Source organism: Bubalus bubalis, chromosome 16 (assembly GCF_019923935.1).
Source record: "Bubalus bubalis isolate 160015118507 breed Murrah chromosome 16, NDDB_SH_1, whole genome shotgun sequence".
NCBI lineage: Eukaryota > Metazoa > Chordata > Mammalia > Artiodactyla > Bovidae > Bubalus > Bubalus bubalis.
Window position 1 is genome coordinate 21,490,551 of NC_059172.1, and position 19,964 is coordinate 21,510,514.

General features: G+C 35.4%; 1 protein-coding gene across 28 annotated transcripts in view; it reads left to right on the forward strand.

The window, feature by feature from the left end:
- CCDC73 (coiled-coil domain containing 73) overlaps nucleotides 1-19,964 on the forward strand; it is a 154,014-nt gene that overhangs the window by 69,336 nt on the left and 64,714 nt on the right. For 11 of the 28 annotated variants that reach the window (XM_044929282.1, XM_025266272.2, XM_044929284.1 and 8 more), the window contains 3 exons: nucleotides 1,759-1,830; nucleotides 3,701-3,736; nucleotides 4,566-4,640. The exons of 7 other annotated variants lie outside the window; for them this stretch is intronic. In XM_044929282.1, the coding sequence (XP_044785217.1) occupies nucleotides 1,759-1,830; nucleotides 3,701-3,736; nucleotides 4,566-4,640 (183 nt within the window). The remainder of the gene's footprint in view (nucleotides 1-1,758; nucleotides 1,831-3,700; nucleotides 3,737-4,565; nucleotides 4,641-19,964) is intronic. 10 more of the 28 variants (XM_044929283.1, XM_044929292.1, XM_044929299.1 and 7 more) reach the window with 3 other exon arrangements.

A 19,964-nucleotide genomic window follows, 5' to 3' on the forward strand; every position in this document is an offset into this window, starting at 1 on the left:
AGCAGTCTTAGAAATTACTGAATGGCTCATAATTTATCAGGAATGGGAAGTGGTTATTTTATTTATGGCCTTAAGGTCTTGAACAAATGTTCACCCTTTGGGTTCTTGAATGGGGAACAGTAGTGTTTTAACACCAGTATGGGTATGATTGCGCTTCTCAGATGGCTCAGTGATAAAGAATTTGCCTGCCTAACAGTAGATGCAGGTTCAATCCCTGGGTCAAAAAGATCCTGGAGAAGGAAATAGCAATCCACTCCAGTATTCTTGCTTGAGAAATCACATAGACAGAGGAGCTTTTTGGGCTACAGTCCAAGGGGTCACAGAGTCAGGCATGACTTAGCAACTGAGCACGCACATGGAAATCTATTTCTAGATTTTACAGTTATTCACAAAAAGTGGGGAGAGAGCTGGAGTTCACACCTATTTCATCATCTTCTCCTCAAAGTACTTGTCCCTGACGTTTCCTATAAATTCATTCTTTCCTTGTTGCAGCAGTAGATTAGAGTCTAATAAACTGGGCAGTAGCCTCTGAACAATTTTGTACAGTATCTACAGGTTTTCTAAATGCCTAATTTTTGGGTAATTCCCTGGTGGTCCAGTGGTTAGAACTTGGTGCTTTCACTGCTGGGGCCCAGGTTGAATCCCTGGTCAGGGAACTAAGATCCTCCAAGCCACATGGTTTGGCCAAAAAAAATTTTTAATGTCTGGTTTCCTATGCAGTTTGGGATTTCTTAAGTCATTCTTAGGATCTTCTTACTTTACTTTTTCTATTCTTTTTTGCAGCTGAACCAGTTGATACAGACCTTGGAAATGGCATATTATTTTTAAAAATTAGTTATGAGAATTAAAATATTTTAAAGTAATTGCTAGCTTTAGAAAAAATAAAAGTTGTATGAGAATAGAAATGTACTCATGATATGCCATGTGGCTTAGCATTGAATAAAAATTGCATAGTTACAAGAGTATAAATACTATTAATATTTGTCACATTTTTTATATAACTCTGTTGGAAGAATAGAGGGAGGACATGTAGGATTATGGTTGTACAAGAAAGCCAAATTCCCAACTATCATAATAGATCAGTAGATCATTAAAAAAATTTTTTTTAATTGATAAATCAATGTATATGTAGGACTATCGAATAAAAGAAACATTTGAAAGTGGTTGTCAGTTTTAGAGCTAATTTTTTTAATTATAAGAATTACTTGATAAAGGTAGAAGAAAAATTCATCTTGAATCTAAATGACAGGATACAACTTCAACTAAAAAAAGGTGTAGAGGAAAGAAATAGAATCGTTTATATGAATTTTTTTAAGATGCCCTATGGTACTTCTGATTTTGTAAAAAATTATTTTAGTGAGTTTAAAGAATCATACGTTCTTAGGTAAACATGTAAACACTTGTGCTTAGGTAATAAAATTGGTTTTTTTTGAAACTCTTAAAACTAGTCTACTTTGTATTGGACTGTTAATTTTAATAATTTCGATGATATTTTCTTGAAGAAAATTTTAGAGTGAGCTATATTCAGAGTTTAAAATTTTAAAAAGCAATATGTTTTATCATGAAGATGCAACTGGAAGCAAAATTATTGTATGCTGAGTTAATGACAGTTAAAAAAATTATAAAAACTGTTGTAAGTTGCATCTTAAGAGCCTAAAATAATATGTACAATGAAGATGTTTAATTTGTGAATCCAGTAAAAGTTTAAAACTGAGTTGCTGTAATTTATATTTTAACTTTTCATAATTTTTAAAATAGGAAACTCTTCAGAATCAAAAGGATACATTAGCAAAGCAACACAAAGAAGCCATGGCAGTTTTTAAAAAGCAGGTAATTTCTTAAGGATAGAAAAACACTACAGTTTTAAATATTGCAATTTTCCCACTTCTCATGAATATTATAACATGTTGTTCTTCATACTCACTGAAGATAGAACGTGTGTTATTGGAAGCAGGAAATGAACAAGGTTATTTTGAATCACAACTGATAATACTGTAATGTAGTAGAATGAGGGAGAAAATTATTTTCTTGGAGAGGTGTTTTCATTTGTCCTAAATAAACTATGTAAGTGAATGTGTATTCTTGCTCGTTCTCTCCCTTCTCCCCTCTTTATTTAACTAGCATATCCAGGAGCTTACATTGTCACATCATTCCTTTACCCAAGCAAGAATTATAACACTGGTGAAAAGCTGAGATGCAAGTAGGGGGATATAAAGGATGAGGAGATATGATTATCATTCACCTCTGTAAATTTCAAGTATCAGCAAATGAAAGAAAAATCAGTAGAAAAATAGAAAAAATAAAGGAAAAATATTTTAAAGAAATTAAAAACAACTTCTTCCATTATTTTGAATTCTAAATTCTATAGCTCTTCTTTACTACCTCAAATTGCTCTTCAGTCCCTAGTTATAAAATATAAGTGTAAGAAATGTGCCTAAGAAAAATACACTCTGAAAGTGCCTTTCCTATAGCCATGCCAACATTACCATTTTTTCTTCTTTTTTCCTTCCCTCTTTTTGTTTTTATTATTTCCATACAAGTGTGTGCGTTTAGAAAAAAATGCATAAAAAGAAATAAACCTATATAACCTAAATTACTAGTGGGTTAAGGTTATGGATAATTTACACTGTAGCGTGGATTTGTTTGAGCAGATGGTAAACTTCTTCCTTGTAGTCTGAAATTGGCTTTACTTAAGTTATGGGAGTTTTAATTGAAGGGTAAGGAAGCAGAAACCAACTATACAGCATAGCATTCCTTAGGAGAGAGCAGATCTAAGTCTCTGTTACCACAAGGGACTCTGGGCAAGAAAGAAATCCAGGTATCTGAAAGTTAGAGGAGAAAGTGCTATTGCATTCTTTATTATTATTTTTTTTCCTTTAACAAATATTTGTTTCTTCTTCCTTTTTTTTTTTTAAAGAAGGGATTCTTGAATGTAAGTGAGGAATATGGAAAATGAGATGGAGAAATGCCAAAGAAGTTTTATTTCTTAACAACTTTGCCTAGTAGCTTTGTGTTGCTTGGAATATTTAATTAGTTTTTGTTGGCAAGTTCACTTTAGTTTTCCTGTTTTAAAATGTCATTATTTATTTATTAGACTGACACATGGATTTTTAAAAAATTTTAGAAAATACTGTCAGTGCAAATATAAACTATATCAATTTCATAAAAGTGTGCTTTTAGAAAATGTTATATGTTATTGTTTATGAGTAGATGCAACATACTGAAACATTTAAGAAACTGGGGGAAAAAAACGTGGATACTCTGATCATAAGATTAAATTCTCCATTTACTTTGGTGACTGGCTTTTCCCCCTATTTTATATTTTTATTATTTATTTTCTCAGTGTAAAAACATAATCACATTGTACCAAGTTCAAACAATATAGACATTTCTGTAGTCTCATTGGGCTTCCCAGGTGGCGCTAGTGGTGAAGAACCTGCCTCCTGATGCAGGAGACATAAGAGACACAGGTTCAATTCTTGGGTCAGAAAGATCCCCTGGAGGAGGGCATGGCAACCCACTCCAGTATTCTTGCCTGGATAATCCTGTGGACAGAGGAGCCTGGCAAGCTGCAGACCATAGGGTTGCAAAGAGTTGGATACCACTGAAGCGACTTAGCACACACATAGTCTCATTGACCAGTGTAAATCACTGGTAACATTTCATTTACCTGTATTTTGATTTTTAAAATTCTTATCAGTTGCAAATGAAGATGTGTGCCTTGGAAGAAGAAAAGGTATTTATTAATTTTTTAATAATTTGAAACATAGTTAAATGCTTTTAATTATCAGTTGTTCACTATAATGGAAAGGAGCATTGGTAATAAACAATGGAGACTATTAATTTCCTAAAATTTTAGAAACAGGAGGGATTTAAGGGAATCCTGTTACTTCAGCTCTTATCATTTTACAGTTAAGAGTATTGAGGCCTAGTAAGATTTAAATGACTTGCTGAAGTTCCCATTTTGAAGCAGTAAATTTGAAACTAGAACCTAGATTTCTTCAGCCTTTAAATTAATGCTCTTTCCACTATACTGCAGTGTTTCTATTACGTATAATAGGTTTTTAATGCCTTTTCAATGAAATTCATTCTTTAAAACACAGTAAAATAGCTAATACATGTTTTTATTATATCAGATATGACATTTATAATATTAAAATTTATAGCTATTTTTAGCAAAAGACCTTTCTGAAAATTTTTTATAATATCCCTATATTTATAAAACAAATGTAATTGTGTCTTATTAATTAGAATATATTTATTCCAGCTATATGAATTAAATAATTATATAGTGTCCATAAGTTCTCAGGAATGCTTTCCTGATAAAATGATTTATTGTTATGATGAGGTTTTCCATTTCATGATATTTGTAATCTTGTATAGACCTTACTGTAATTTTGTGATATTTTGTAATCACTGGAAATACAGGTTATAGTACAGTTCCAAGTTTAAAGTCTGTGAAGTATTTAGTTTCAAGTAGAGATTTTAGTTCTTGAACTCTTGTTTTCTCTGTTAATAATGTCACTTACATTGGAAATTAGTGAAATATAGTTTTTTGCTTAAAGGGAAAATTTCAACTTGCTACAGAAATAAAGGAAAAAGAAATAGAAGGATTGAAGGAAACATTAAAGACATTACAGGTAAAGTAATTTAGTATTGCTTGATAAGTAACTTGGCATTTTAGCACTGTATCAGTAAAACACCATTAAACATGTAATCTAGCAAAGTGAAGCTGACAAAAATTCATGTCATATATTATATAACTTGGTGCTTTTTTTCTGAGTGCCTTTGATTTCAAATTAGTAGGATTTTTGCTTTACTTTTTGTTTTAAAAGGAAATATTAAAATAGCTTTTATTATTTTTAACAGTACTATAGTTAGATATATGTTATTTTTAACACTTTATAGACAACACGTTAGGCCTATATATTATAACTGATTTATCTGTGGTCCTTAAAAATTAACATAAATAGCCTTTATTTAGTTATTATTATTTGCTAAGTACAAAACTATGTTTATTTTATGCAAATACAAAGGTAAAGAAATAGCCCTTGCCTTTAAGTTGTTCAGTCTCAGAGAATACAGAGGTGTACAACAAATGATGGTTAATTCAATACATATTTATTAAGGTCTGCTATGTGCTAAATCGGAGAAGGCAATGGCACCCCACTCCAGTACTCTTGCCTAGAAAATCCCATGAACGGAGGAGCTTGGTAAGCTGCAGTCCATGGGGTCGCTAAGAGTTGGACACGACTGAGCTGTTTCACTTTCACTTTTCACTTTCATGCATTGGAGAAGGAAATGGCAACCCACTCCAGTGTTCTTGCCTGGAGAATCCCAGGGACGACGGGGGAGCCTGGTGGGCTGCCGTCTATGGGGTTGCACAGAGTCAGACACAACTGAAGCGACTTAGCCCAGCAGCAGCAGCATGTGCTAAATGCTTCTCTAAGCACTGGGAATACAGCAGTGAATAAAAGGAACTTTTATCCTCTGCCCTTGTGGAGTTTACATTCTAAACTAAATAAAAAGTTAAGTAGAGATTTTTTGGGGAAAAGATATTCATATGATTTCAGAGTACCACTTACAGATAATTATAAAGAACAAAGTATATTTTCACAATGGAAGGATTCTGATGGTTACTACCTTAATCAGATAATTCATACCGTACTATGCCTTTGTTTAAGCAGTTGACAAGCTTTCTTCCCTTAGTCTGATTCCAGTAAGGACAAGCACTCATTTTCTCCATATGTTTGCCAACAATTCTTATCTCTTGTCTTTTTGATCACAGCCATTCTGTTAGGTGTGAGTTAATAACCTCATTATGAATTTGATTTGCATTGCCCTGATTATTGTAATGATGAGCATGTTTTCATATTCCTGTTAGTCATTTGTATGTCTTCCTTTGAGAAAATGTCTATTTAGTTCCTCAGCTCAATTTTTAATTGGGTTATTTGGGGGTTTCTGATATTGAGTGTGTATGTATGAATTCCTTCTATGTTTTGGATGTGTGTGTGTGTGTGTCTGTGTGTGTGTCTGTGTGTGTGCATGCTCAATCACTCAGTCGTGTCTGACTCTTTGTGGTCCCATGGACTGTAGCCTGCCAGGCTCCTCTGTCCATGGTGTTTTTCAGGCAAGGATACTGGAGCAGCTTGCCATTTCCTACTCCAGGGGATCTTCTGACCCAGGGATTGAACCCACATATCTTGTATCTCCTGCATTGGCAGATGGATTCTTTACCACTGTGCCATCTGGGAAGCACCTATATTTTGGATATTAATCCCTAATCAGATACAGGGTTTGCAAATGTTTCTCCCGTTGTGTAGGTTGCCTTTTCACTCCGTTGATTATTTCCTTTGCTGTGCAGAACCTTTTTAGTTTCATGCAGTCCCGCTTTTCTATTTTTGTTTTTGTTGCCTGGTCTTTTAGTGTCATATCTAAAAAAATCATTGCTTAGACTAAGAGAAGCTCCTGTATTTCCTTTTAGTAGTTTTATGGCTTCAGTATTTAAGTCTTTAATCTGTTTTGTGTTGATTTTTGTTTATGGTATGAAATCCTGTGCATTGTTTGAGATATGGGTCCAATTTCCTTGTTCTGTATGTGGATATCCAGTTTTTCCAACACCATTTATTGAAGACTGTCATTTCTCCATTATGTGTTCTTGGTGTTCTTGTCAAAGATTAGTTGGCTACAGACATGTGGATTTATTTCTGGGCTTTCTAGTCTGTTCCATTGGTTGATATGTCTCTTGTTGGTTTTTGTTTTGTTTTGTTTCTTGTCAGTACCGTGCTGCTTTCATTACTATAGCTTTGAAATATATTTTGTGATCAGGAAGTATGATTTCTTCAGTTTTTTCCATCTTGCTTAAGATTGCTTTGGGCATTTAGGGTCTTTTATGGTTCTACATAAATTTAGGATTTTTTTTCCTATTTCTGTAGAGATTGGCAATGTGATTTAGATAAGGATTGCACTGAATCTGTAGACCACTTTGGGTAATATAGACATTTAAGCAATATTAATTTTTACATCCATGAACCCAAGATTCCTTTGCATTTATATTTGTTGTTATTCATTTGCTGTCATGTCCGACTCTTTGTGACCCCATGGACTGCAGCCTACTAGGCTTCCCTGTCTTTCACTGTCTCCTGGAGTTTGCTCAAACTCATGCCCATTGAGTTGATGATGCTATTCAACCATCAAATTTATATATGTCTTTTAAATTTCTTTTTATCAGTGTCTTATAGTATTCAATGTACAAGCTTTACCACTTTGCTTAAATCTGTTCCTTAATATTTTATTCATTTTGTTGCTATTGTGATTTTCTTAATTTTCTTTTCAGATAGTTTTTGTTTGTTTTTTTTTTTGCTTATAGAATTGTGGCTGATTTTTGTATGTTGATTTTGTATCCTCAGTTTTACTGAATTCATTTATTAGCTCTAACAGGTTTTGTTGAGCTTTTAAGGTTTTCTATATATATGATCATGTTAACCTCAAATACCGATAATCTTACTTCTTCCTTTGTGTTTTGGATGCCTTTCATTTTTTTTTTTTTCTTCTTTTTTCATTGCTCTGGCTAGGACTTCTAGTACTCTGTTGAATAGAAGTGGTGAGAATAGGCACTCATGCCTTATACAGGATTGATTATGATAACCACTGTGGGTTTTTTATGTATGACCTTTATGGTGCTGAGGTAAGTTTCTTTTATGGCCTTCTCTGATGTCCAGTGGTAAAGAATACGCCTGCCAATGCAGGAGACATGGATTCAGTCCCTGGATCAGGAAGATCCCCTGGAGAAGGAAGTGGCAACTCACTCCAGTATTCTTGCCTAGGAAATCCCATGGACAGAGGAGCCTGACGGGTTGCAGCCCTTGGGGTTGCAAAGAGTCCGACACGACTTAGCAACTGAGCACGCACACGTTTCTTACGTACCTATTTTGTTGAGTTTTTTAACGTGAATGAGTGTTGAATTTCGTCAAATGCTTTTTCTGTGTCTATTGAGATGAACGTGTGTTTTTTTTCCTTTCATTTTGTCAGTGTGGTTTATCACATTGGTTGATTTGCATATGGTTGACTATCCTTTTATCCCAGGGATTGAAGTGCATTTGATAATGGTGTATGGTCCTTTTAATATGCTCTTGAATTTGATTTTCTAGAATTTTATTAAAGATTTTTGCATCTTTGTTCATCAGGGCTACTGGCTTATAGTTTTCTAATAGTGTCTTTGTCTGGTTTTGCTGTCAGAATGATGCTGGCCTCATAAAATGAGTTTGGAAGTGTTCCCTGCTCTGCATTTTGGAAGGATATAAGAAGGATTTCTGTTAAATCTTCTTGGAATGTTTGGTAGAATTCTTCCACAAAGTCATCTAGTCCTAGGGTTTTCTTTGTTGGGAGGTTTTAAATTACTGATTCAGTGTCCTCATTTGCTATCAGTATGTTCAAACTTCTTAGTTCATTCAAATTCAGTTTTGGTAGGTTGTGTTTTTCTAGGAATTTATCCACTTCTTCTAATGGGAGAATTTATTGGCATATAGTTGTTTTTAATAGTCTCTTATGATACTTTTTATTTCTGAGGCGTCCACTGTAATGTCTCCTTTTCATTTCTAATTTTGTTTACTTGAGTCTTCTTTTTCTTAGTCTAGCTAACGGTTTGTCAGTTTTGCTTATTCTTCCCAAAAAATTCTTAGTTTTGTTGATTTTTTTCTATTGTTTTTCTATTTGCTATTTGATTTATTTCTGTTTAAATTCGACTATTTTCTTCCTTCTGCTGATTTTGGCCTAGTTCTTTTTTTTTCCTAGTTCTTTGAGATGTAAAGTTAGATTGTGTGAGGTTTTTTTTTTTTTTAAATGTAGGCATTTATCATTATGAAATCTTCTATTATATTGCTTTTGGTGCATTCCATAAGTTTTTGTATGTTGTGTTATTGTTTTCATTTCGTCTTGAGATATTTTTAAAATTATCCTTTTTTTAAAAATAATGAATGTTCAAGAATTTGTTATTTATTTTCCAAGTATTCATGAATTTTCTATTTTCTTACTGTTAATAATTTCTAATTTTATTCCATAGTGACCAGAAAAAATATTTGGAATGCTTTCCATCTTCTTAAATGTAAGACTTTTTTGTGGCCTATCACATTAAAGTTGATTTTTCTATGATAGACCATATGATAGACATATGATCTATCTTGGAGAATGTTCCATGTGTGCTTGAGAAGAATGTGTATTCTTCTTCCTTTGAGTGAAACTTCTGTATATGTCTGTTAGGTCCATTTGATCTATAGTGATGTTCAAGTCAACTGTTTCTTTATTGATTTTCTTTCTTCTATCCATATGCAAAGTAAGGTATTGGAGTCTCCACCATTATTGTGTTTTTGTTGATTTCTCCCTTCAAGTCTATTGATATTTGCTTTGCATATTTAAGTGCTCTGATGTTGGATACATGTATATTTATTGCATCTTCCAAACTGACTCTTGAGCACTATATAATGACCTTCTTTGTCTTTAGAGACAGTTTTGACTTAGTTTATTTTATCTGATGGGGCTTCCCTGGTGGCTCAGATGGTAGAGTCTGCCTGCAGTGCAGGAGAAGGCAATGGCAACCCACTCCAGTACTCTTGCCTGGAGGGTCCCATAGACGGAGGATCCTGGTAGGCTGCAGTCCATGGGGTCGCTAAGAGAGTACATGACTGAACGACTTCACTTTCACTTTTCACGTTCATGCATTGCAGAAGGAAATGGCAACCTACTCCAGTGTTCTTGCCTGGAGAATCCCAGGGATGGGGGAGCCTGGTGGGCTGCTGTCTATGGGGTTGCACAGAGTCAGACATGACTGAAGTGACTTAGCAGCAGCATCAGGAGCAGTACAGGAGTCCTGGGTTCAATTTCTGGGTCAGGAAGATCCCCTGGAGAAGGAAATGGCAAACCACTCCAGTATCCTTGCCTGGAAAATTCCACGGACGGAGGAGCCTAGCAGACTACAGTCCATGGGGTCACAAAAAGTCGGACACAACTGAGTGACTTCAGGCAATTTTATCTTATATAAGTTTAGCCACCCTGCTTTCTTTTGATTACTCTTTGGTATGTCTTTTCATCTTTTTATTTTTAGTCTATGTGTGTTTTTAAATCTACATTGAGTCTCTTATAGATACTATGTCATTGGATTTTTTAGAAATTCATTTAGCCTCTCTATGCCTTTTTATTGGAGAGTTTAATCTATTTACATTTAATGTAATTATTAATTGGTGTGGAATTACTGTTGTCATTCTGTTGACTGTTTCTGTTTTAGTTGTTTTATATATCTCTTCATCTCTTCTTTTGTTATTTGAAGTTTTTGTAGTGATTTTTAAGTCTTATCTTTTGATGGGTGTTCCATAAATCTTACACGCTTTCTTCATTCTCATTCATTTTTCTTTTCACTAGTCAATTTAAAATGACCTGTCTTTGAGTTCACTGGGTTTTTTTCCTCCTTTTTCATTGAGTGTGCTGGTTGGAACTCTCTATTACATTTTTAATTTCATTCATTGTGTTCTTTAGCTCTAAGAGTTTTTTTTTTTGTTTTTGGTTCTTTCCTTGTGACTTTTATCTCTATTGAACTTCTCATTTTATTCATGTAATTTTTTTCCCTAATTTTGTTGAATTTTCTACCTGTATTGTCTTAAAATTTGCTGAGCTTCTTTAAAACAATTATTTTGAGTTCTTTGTCAAGTAGTTCATAGATCTCTAATTCTTTGGGGTCAGTTGCAAGAAATTTGCAAAGTTCCTTTGGTGGTTTCATGGTTCCTTGATTTTTGTGTTCCTGTAGTCCTTTGTTGGTATTTGTGCATTGAAGGAGCAGTGTTTTTGGACTAGCTCTGGTGAATATAAATCTTGACCTACTGGTGGGTGTGAGAATGCTAGTTGAGTAGGGTATGTGGTGGTACTAGGTGTAGTGCTGGGTCAGGCAGCTCTGACTTGGTTTGGGAGCAGTGGTGCCTCTGGCCCCAAGAAAGAGCACAGGGGCCTGGACTCCAGGGATCTCCATCAACTCAAGTAGGTGTGGACATAGCAAAGACTGTAAGGGTCCTTGGAGGTGAAGTTCATTCATGTCCATGGTAGTGATAAGGGCTGTTGAGGTCTTTGGTCGTGAAGGCTGCTGGTGTCCTCCTGCTCTCCTTTTCTCCCATTTGGGGAGAGTTGTGGTTGAGGGCCTTTCTTTTGGCACCAAGCTGTGTGAGTCTAGAGCATGGAATGACACAGGTGAATTGCTGCCTATACTTTTCTGTTCAGACATCCTTGATTTTTGGTGCTCTACTGGGTTCCTGCAGCTTCTTAATTGTACTCCAGAGGTCTTCCAGAACTGTTATCATTCATAGGTACTTGTTAAGTCATGTGGAAGAGGTGGAATTGAGGGAAAAGGACTGGGTCCTCCTGATCTACCATCTTTCTGATAACACGCCTGTGAATTCTTTATTTCTCAGAAATAAGCCCTTTTTGTTTGTGTTCTGGGCTTCAGATGTTTTTTTTCAGTTTGTCATTTGTATTTTGATTTTGTTTGACTTTTACCATTTGCTATAAATTATTTTCCTTTTATGACTTTTTAAGTTTGTCATGGTTAGAAAGGCATTCACAACTACAAAGTTATAAAAAGGATTTTCCCATGTTTTCTTTTATTACATCTATGTACTCAAATTTTACATTATATCTTTGATCAATTTGAAGTTTATCTTTTGTAACACAGTATGAGATACAGATCTAAGTCTATATTTTTTCAGGTTATTAAATTGTCTTAATACTGTTTAGATTCTCCTCATTTGAGATATTAAGCAATTTTTATTTTGAATTTCCTTAGTTACTTTGATGTAACAAAGTAAATAAAAATTAAGTAAAACAAAATGTCAATGAGTTCCAAGAAGAATGTTTTCAGTAAAAAGAAGGGCATGGATTCTGTTCGTCAGATTGGATGAATAAGAGGCTGGAAGATACTGATATGGTAAAAAGTCCTTATATTTTGTTTCAACAACAACAGCAATGCAGCAACAAAGCAGTAAGTGATTAGAAACTCCAGAGAAAACAGATTACTCTATAACTAGGATATAAAGTAAATTACAGTTCGGAGTGGTTTTTAGCAATTGATGGGTTAAAACAGAAGATATTTAGGTCCTGACCCTAGTAAAATCATCCTTCATATAGCATATTGGTCCCAGAAAAAATGTAGTATTAACAGCCTGTTAGGTTTTGCTTTAAAAAAATCTGTATTGTTTTTAATGACATAAACACTGTTGACTTCTCATTTTTTAAGAATTAACCTATAAGCAAAGCATGGAAGTCTTAATTATGGTTACATAATAAAATTTAAATGTTACTAACCTTGTTGATGAGAAAGTAAAAATGTAGGGAACTGAAGCTGATAGTGATATTCAGAAATATTCTTTAAAATAGATGGAAAAGAAATAGAAGTTTAAGGCTACTATTTAAAGTTTATGTAGTTACACAGTTTAGTGATTCTTTTCATACCTCAGATATCTAGTTAAAAATGATCCCAGTAGAGAAATTTAAAAAATTGTTATTGTAGTTGAGTAAACAAATTACTATTCAGTTCAGTTCAGTTGCTCAGTCATGTCCGACTCTTTGCGACCCCATGAATCACAGCATGCCAGGCCTCCCTGTCCATCACCATCTCCTGGAATTCACTCAGACTCATGTTCATCGAGTCAATGATGCCATCCAGCCATCTCATCCTCTGTCGTCCCCTTCTCCTCCTGCCCTCAATCCCTCCCAGCATCAGAGTCTTTTCCAAGGAGTCAACTCTTCGCATGAGGTGGCCAAAATATTGGAGTTTCAGCTTTAGCATCATTCCTTCCAAAGAACACCTAAAGGCTGATCTCCTTTAGAATGGACTGGTTGGATCTCCTTGCAGTCCAAGGGACTCTCAAGACCACAGTTCAAAAGCATCAATTCTTCGGCATTCAGCTTTCTTCACAGTCCAACTCACATCCATACATGACCCCTGGAAAAACCATAGCCTTGACTAGATGGACCTTTGTTGGCAAAGTAATATCTCTGCTTTTTAATATGCTATCTAGGTTGGTTATAACTTTCCTTCCAAGGAGTAAGTGTCTTTTAATTTCATGGCTGCAATCACCAGCTGCAGTGATTTTGGAGCACCAAAAAATAAAGTCTGACACTGTTTCCACTGTTTTCCCATCTATTTGCCATGAAGTGATGGGACCAGATATCATGATCTTAGTTTTCTGAATGTTGAGCTTTAAGCCAACTTTTTCACTCTCCTCTTTCACTTTCATCTAGAGGCTTTTTAGTTCTTCTTCGCTCACTGCCATAAGGGTGGTGTCATCTGCATATCTAAGGTTATTGATATTTCTCCCAGCAATCTTGATTCCATCTTGTGCTTCTTCCAGCCAAGCCCTATTATAACTATTTTAAAAGACTCTCTAATGTGTTTTTTTACAGTGTTTTAAACTAGGCATAACATCTCTTTTTTTTCTGGATAAATACTGAAAAAGTATTACATTTTTTCCTACTAAAATGTTGTCAATCAAAAAATATATCAATTTTTTTTATAAATGTTCTTTTAGTACTACTTTTTCTTAAATTGTTTCATTTGATACCACTCATGCATGTTTAATTATCAGATAATACAATGAGTATTTTCAAAGCAAAAGAAATTTCTTCATATGGATGGCCTGAATCAGTGCAAGAGCTGTAAGGATTTCTTTTACCTTGTTCAGCCTAAGACGTAGTACAGGTGGTGTATATGTTACTTCATGATCTGCTGAACATGGTATATGAACAGTGTAGAACAGTGAAGATACTTCAGGTATTTCCCCTCCCAAGTTAAAAAAGTTCCTGTTCAATTGTGGATCTTACATAAATCCAATGAAAGTGAAGTCACTCAGTGTGTCGGCAAAGGAAATTCACAGCCTCTTAACCGTCCTGTAGCAACTTCCCTCCCTCCTTTACTTAGACTGCTACTTTTTCCCTTTTTTAAGGTCATGCCTAACATGTATTCCATGGTAAAGAACCCAGCTGCCGATGCAACTGCCAATCCAAAGGCTGGTTTGATCTCTGGGTTGGGAAGATCCCCTGGAGAAGGAAATGGCGACTCACTCAAATATTCTTGCTTGGAAAATTCCATGGACAGAGGAGCCTGAAGGGCCCCAGTCCATGGGGTTACAAAAAGTCAGACACATGTTAGCAACTGAGAGTGCGTGCATGTACCATGTGCTAGATGCCAGGAAAAACAAATCAAATTACCTTTTTTTGAAAAGTTTATAGCCAAGCAACTCTGCCTACTGAATTCTAAAACAAAACAAACAGACACAAAACCACAAAACAAAAAGCTGAATTATTTTTGCTTTAGTAGATTCTTTGAATGTGTTTAATTTCTACTTAAAATGGTACCTTGTTACTTGATTTTAAAGAGATTAGTTAGAGCAGGGCAACCTGCTTATATCTAAGTTAGCTGACAAATTAAACTTTATGTAAACAGCATCTCTAAGGCTAAATAGATTTTGCTGGGTGTCCTGGAGATTTAAGTAAATTATTTCTGCCTAGTAAAGACTTACTACATGATCCCATGGTAAGACTCTCTATGTTCCTGAGCCTTGATTTTTCTTTAGGTAAAATGAGGAAATTGAAATACATCAGCATTTCCCAAACAAGACCATTTTGTGAAGCAATAACATATCTACATTCTCTACTCTGAATACTGTGAGTAAGGAAATTTGGGAAAGGTCTTTATTCTCCTTCCCAGAAGAGGCACGAATAAAAGAGCACAGATAGAGGCTGGTAAATACTGGGAGTAATGGGATAGATGACTTACAAGGTTTTCAGCACTAATGCTCTGATATTTTGTTACTTCACTAAGTTTTAAACTTACTGAATTTATAAACTAAGACATTAATTCCTCTCATAGAACTGGAGGCATATTTAACACATAATATGTTATTTCTACTATTGAAACCTTGTCTTTACTAGGTCTTACCTAACAACAGTGATTAAAAGGAACTAAATTCTTGGAGCTTTGAGTGTATCAGTTCAGTTCAGTTGCTCAGTCGTGTCCGACTCTTTGCGACCCCATGAATCGCAGCACGCCAGGCCTCCCTGTCCATCACCAACTCCCGGAGTTCACTCAAATTCAACATCCATCGAGTCCGTGATGCCATTCAGCCATCTCATCCTCTGTCGCCCCCTTCTCCTACATTTATCCATAAGGAACTCTTAGATATTTGGATAATTTTGTAGTTTGGAGAATCATAAACTTACAGAGATGTTAGAAATACATTGTTCTTGTTCAGTCGCTAAGTTGTATCCAACTGTTTGTGACCTCATGGACTGTAGCACATCAGGCTTCTTTGTCCTTCCCTACTTCCTGGAGTTTGCTCAAACTCATGTTGATTGAGTCAGTGATGCTATCCAACCATCTCATCCTCTGCTGCCCGCTTCTCCTCCTGCCCTCAATCTTTCCCAGAAACAAGGTCTTTTCCAATGAGTCAGCTCTTTGCATCAGGTGGCCAGAGTATTGGCACTTCACCATCAGTCATTCCAATGAATATTCAGGGTTGATTTCCTTTAGGATTGACTGGTTGGATCTCCTTGCAGTCCAAGGGACTCTCAAGAGTCTTCTCCAACACCACAGCTCAAAAATATCAATTCTCTAGTAATTCTGCATTACAGAATGTATTTTCCTGACTGATTTAAAAGTAATATGCCAATCTGATGCCCTATCTCCCCCGATACTGTACTGTCTCTCCTATAATCAAGGACATTCTCCTGCAAAACCATAACACAACCATAAAATCTTAAAGTTAATTTTGATATATAATTGTAATCTCTCAAATTCCATTCAGGTTTTACCAGTTGTCTTAGCAAAAGGATCTAGTTTAAAATCTTACGTTACTCTTAGTTGTCATCTCTTTGATCTCTTTCAGTCTGTAACAGTTCCCCAGTCTTTGCATGAGTTTTATGCCTTTGAAACTCTTGAAGATCATAGACCAGTTATTTTGTAGAATGTCCCCCAATTTCTGTTCGTAAGATATTTCTTCATGAATAGAATCAGTTTATGCACTTTTGGCAGGAATATTACAGAAATAAGGCCTTGCTCCTATAATTTAATCCTGTCAGATAATTGGTTATTTCAGTTATTTTATTTCAATGCTCAGATTGTCATTAGTTTGGCCAGTAGCTATCCATTCAGGCTGATTTTTTAGCCTTATGGACATGTCTTTATCATTCTTTAGTGTTTTCTTGCTGTTAGGTAAAAACAGAACATACCAGGATCACCTTGTAGTTTAACTAACCTTGCCTTAGAGTAAATTATTTCTCAACATTGCCCTGGTTCCTTCCAGTGTAAAATGGAATGTAGACATGCAGATCTCAGCACTGTTACACTTCATTACTATTGGGATGTCAGTGGTCTCAGACCCTGTCAATGGGCAGAGCTAGGAAATTGATGTATGTGTTTATATACACACAAATATATAAACATGCAGTTATAACTATGTTTGTTTCTTTATCAATCTATATATGTCAAAAACCATGAATTCACATTATTTCCAATTCTAATCCAAAACCCAAGGTTAATTTTAATTTATTTCCCTTCAATATTTATATATTTCCTTTCTTTTACAGTAAAAATATGACTTTCTTTATTCTTAATAGATTTACTTATTTGATAAATTACCCTATATGTGACCAGGCTACCATTCTGCTACTTCTTCCTTCCTAATGTGGATACCCTCTTTTTCCTGCTTCAACGCTGACACCTGGGTCACCCTTTTTCAACACTGCCTACTAACCACCTTGCTCAGCTTTTGACTCCCCACAGTAAATTGCCTCACCATTCAAGCCTGATTCTCTGTTCTGGAATGCTGCTGCCATGACCCTTTCACTTCTTCACCACCTAATGAACTTGGGACTGATTTGTTCAGGAATGTGAGAAGTTAAATATTTTTATCACAGTATTTAAAAAATTTATTCTCAAGTAACATAAATCTAGTTAATGGAAAGTTAATGGGAAAATAGATTTGCTCTAAACAAATGTACTTTACAGTCAGTTTTTCATAAAATTTTCCATAAAGTGAGGGATAACTAGGAAAACATTTGTACTTTATCTTTAAAATTGCCTTCTATAGTTAATACATTAATTAGTCTTAGTATCTTTTTTATCCTGTGTTAGAAAGATGCCTTTATCTGATATTGTGAGCCCATTTTATGTGATTTCAGAATGAAAAATCATTATAGAACATCCATAAAAATTTCATGTCAATCTAGTTATGTTACTTTCAGATTTGACTTGTTGTAGGGATGCCACTACATGGTAATTTTTTAAGTTGGGAAGTGCTCTAGAGGTGTTAATAAAATAGAGGTATGAGTCATGATTCAGAAAGAATAAAAGGGATATTAATGCAGGATATTAATGTTTCAAGGACAGTGACCTGAAAAATTTTGGTAAATTTGCTCTGTTTATCAGTTTTTTTCTTTGGCAAATGGTAGCTGTATTAGTGAGGGTTCACCTGGGAAACAGAACCAATATTATATATACACACACACACACACACACACACACATAGGGGCTTCCCAGGTGGTGGTACTGGTAAAGAACCCACCTGCCAATGCAGGAGAGAAGTAAGAGATGCAGGTTCCATCCCTGGGTCAGAAAGATACCCTGGAGGAAGAAATGCCAACACACTCCAGTATTCTTGCCTTGAGAACCCCATGGACAAAGGAGCCTGGCAGGCTACAGTCTGTAGGGTTGCAAAGAGTTGGACATGACTGAAGTGACTTAGCCCACATATATCTATATCTGTAGAGATGATATGTGGAATTGACTCACATATTCACACATTCAAACAATTTAGAGGCAGAAAAGTGCTGTGAAAACTGAAGGTATAATTCTGGTCTGAGTTCCAAGGATTGTCTCTTTTTTTCCTATTATTTTTCTAGGTGGGCTTCCCTAGTGGCTCAGCTGGTAGAGAATCCGCCTGTAATGTGGGAGATCTGGGTTTGATCCCCAGGTTGGGAAGATACCCTGGAGAAGGGAATGGCTACCCACTCCAGTATTCTGGCCTGGAGAATTCCAAGGACTGTATAGTCCATAGGGTCTCAAAGAGTCGGATACAACTGAGAGACTTTGACTTCACTTAACTTCTACCCTTTTACTTTTCTTTTGTCTGTTTCCCCTAAAATATACTGTGATCTCATCCAGTGTCTTTTCTTTAAAATGGGATCTACATGCAAAGGGCTTCCAAATGTTTATCTCCAGCTCCAGAAGCAGCCTGGATTGACTATTGGATGTCTAAAAGACATCTGAAACTTGACATGTTCAAAACTAAGTTCCTAAAATTTCATCCCCCTGAAAACTAAATAACTTATTTGTCTTTTTGTTGTTGTTGTTGTTGTTGTTAATTACAACTTCTTTCTTCCTGTTGCAGATTTTTTTTTTTTTTTTTTTTAGCTTTTCTCTCAGAGTATATCAAGAATCCAACCACTTCTCATTATGTCTTTTACTAACACCCTGGTCCTCTTTTATCATCCTCTTTCATCTCAATTGCAGTCATTTATTAAGTGTTTTTCCTGCTGCCGCTTCTGTTCTTCAGTTTTAACATAACAGTGATCCTTTTAAAGAACGAGTTAGGTTATGTCACATTTGTGCTTGCTGCTCCTCAGTGGCTTTCTGTCTCATTCAGTGGGAATCATTATCATGTGCTACAAGACCTACAATGGTTTGGTCCTAACCCCTCTCGTACTCTCCTCTGAATTCAGTTTTTGCTGTTTTTTTTTTCCCCTTGCTTACTAAACCTTCCAGCCATATTGGCGTCCTTGCTGTTCTATGACTACATAAGACATTTTCTCACCTTAGGGCCTTTGCAGTTGCTGGAATAATCTTCCTTACTTTCTGTTGAGTCTTGACTCACAAGTTGTCCTTTCAGAAAGACTTTCCTGGCCATCTATATAATCCTCTTCCCTGATTTATTATTTTCCTTAAGCACTTATCAATATCTAGTAGAACCATATATTTTAACTTATTTATATTGCTCATTATCTACATTCCCCAGAATTTATACTGGACAGGATTTTTTGGTCCAATACTATACCTTCAGTGTCTACATGAGTGCTTTACTTATAGTAAGCATTCATTGTTTGTTGAAGAAATGAATCACACATAACAGATTCCACCAAAATAAAATGAAATTATTAACTTACTCAAGGCAGCATGCTGAAGAATTTATTTTATAGGAAATGTGAAGTAATGAACTCTTGTTTAAATTTTAACAAATACTAGGTGAGTTCAAGTAAATAAGCACTCATACATGGCTTTGTTGTTGTTGTTAAGTCGCTCAGTCACCTCTGACTCTGTGACCTCATGGACTGTAGCCCACCTGGCTCCTCTGTCCTGGGATTTCCTGGGCAAGAATACTGGAGTCGGGTTGTCATTTCCTTCTCCAGGGGATCCTCCTGACCCAGAGATCAAACCCACATCTTCTGCATTGGCAGGCAGATTATTTACTGCTGAGCAAGCAGAGAGCACTCATACATGGCTAGTTGGAGCTTAACTTGGCCTACCACTCTGGAGGACTATTACGTGTAATGACAATTGTTAAGTCTATAAAAATGAACACGTCTTAGGAGTTCTGCTTCATGGGGTTCATTCTGCTAAAATGTATAATTACAGAGTTTTTTTTGGTGCAGCATGTTTATTTTTGGTACAGTATGTTTATATGAAAGAAGAATTCTTTCATAGAACTGAAAACTGGGTAAGTCTACAAAAATAGCAGTTTGATAAAACTATGGTAGAAGGTTAAACAGTGGAATACTATTCAGCCATTAAAAACTTGTGTTGTAGATTAATTTGTGATATAAAAGTGTTTGCTATACATTAAGTAAAAATAACAGTACAAAATAGTACATTTATTATTATTCTACCCCCCACTGACTGTTTTTTAAAATACATAGAAAAATACCTGGAAACACCA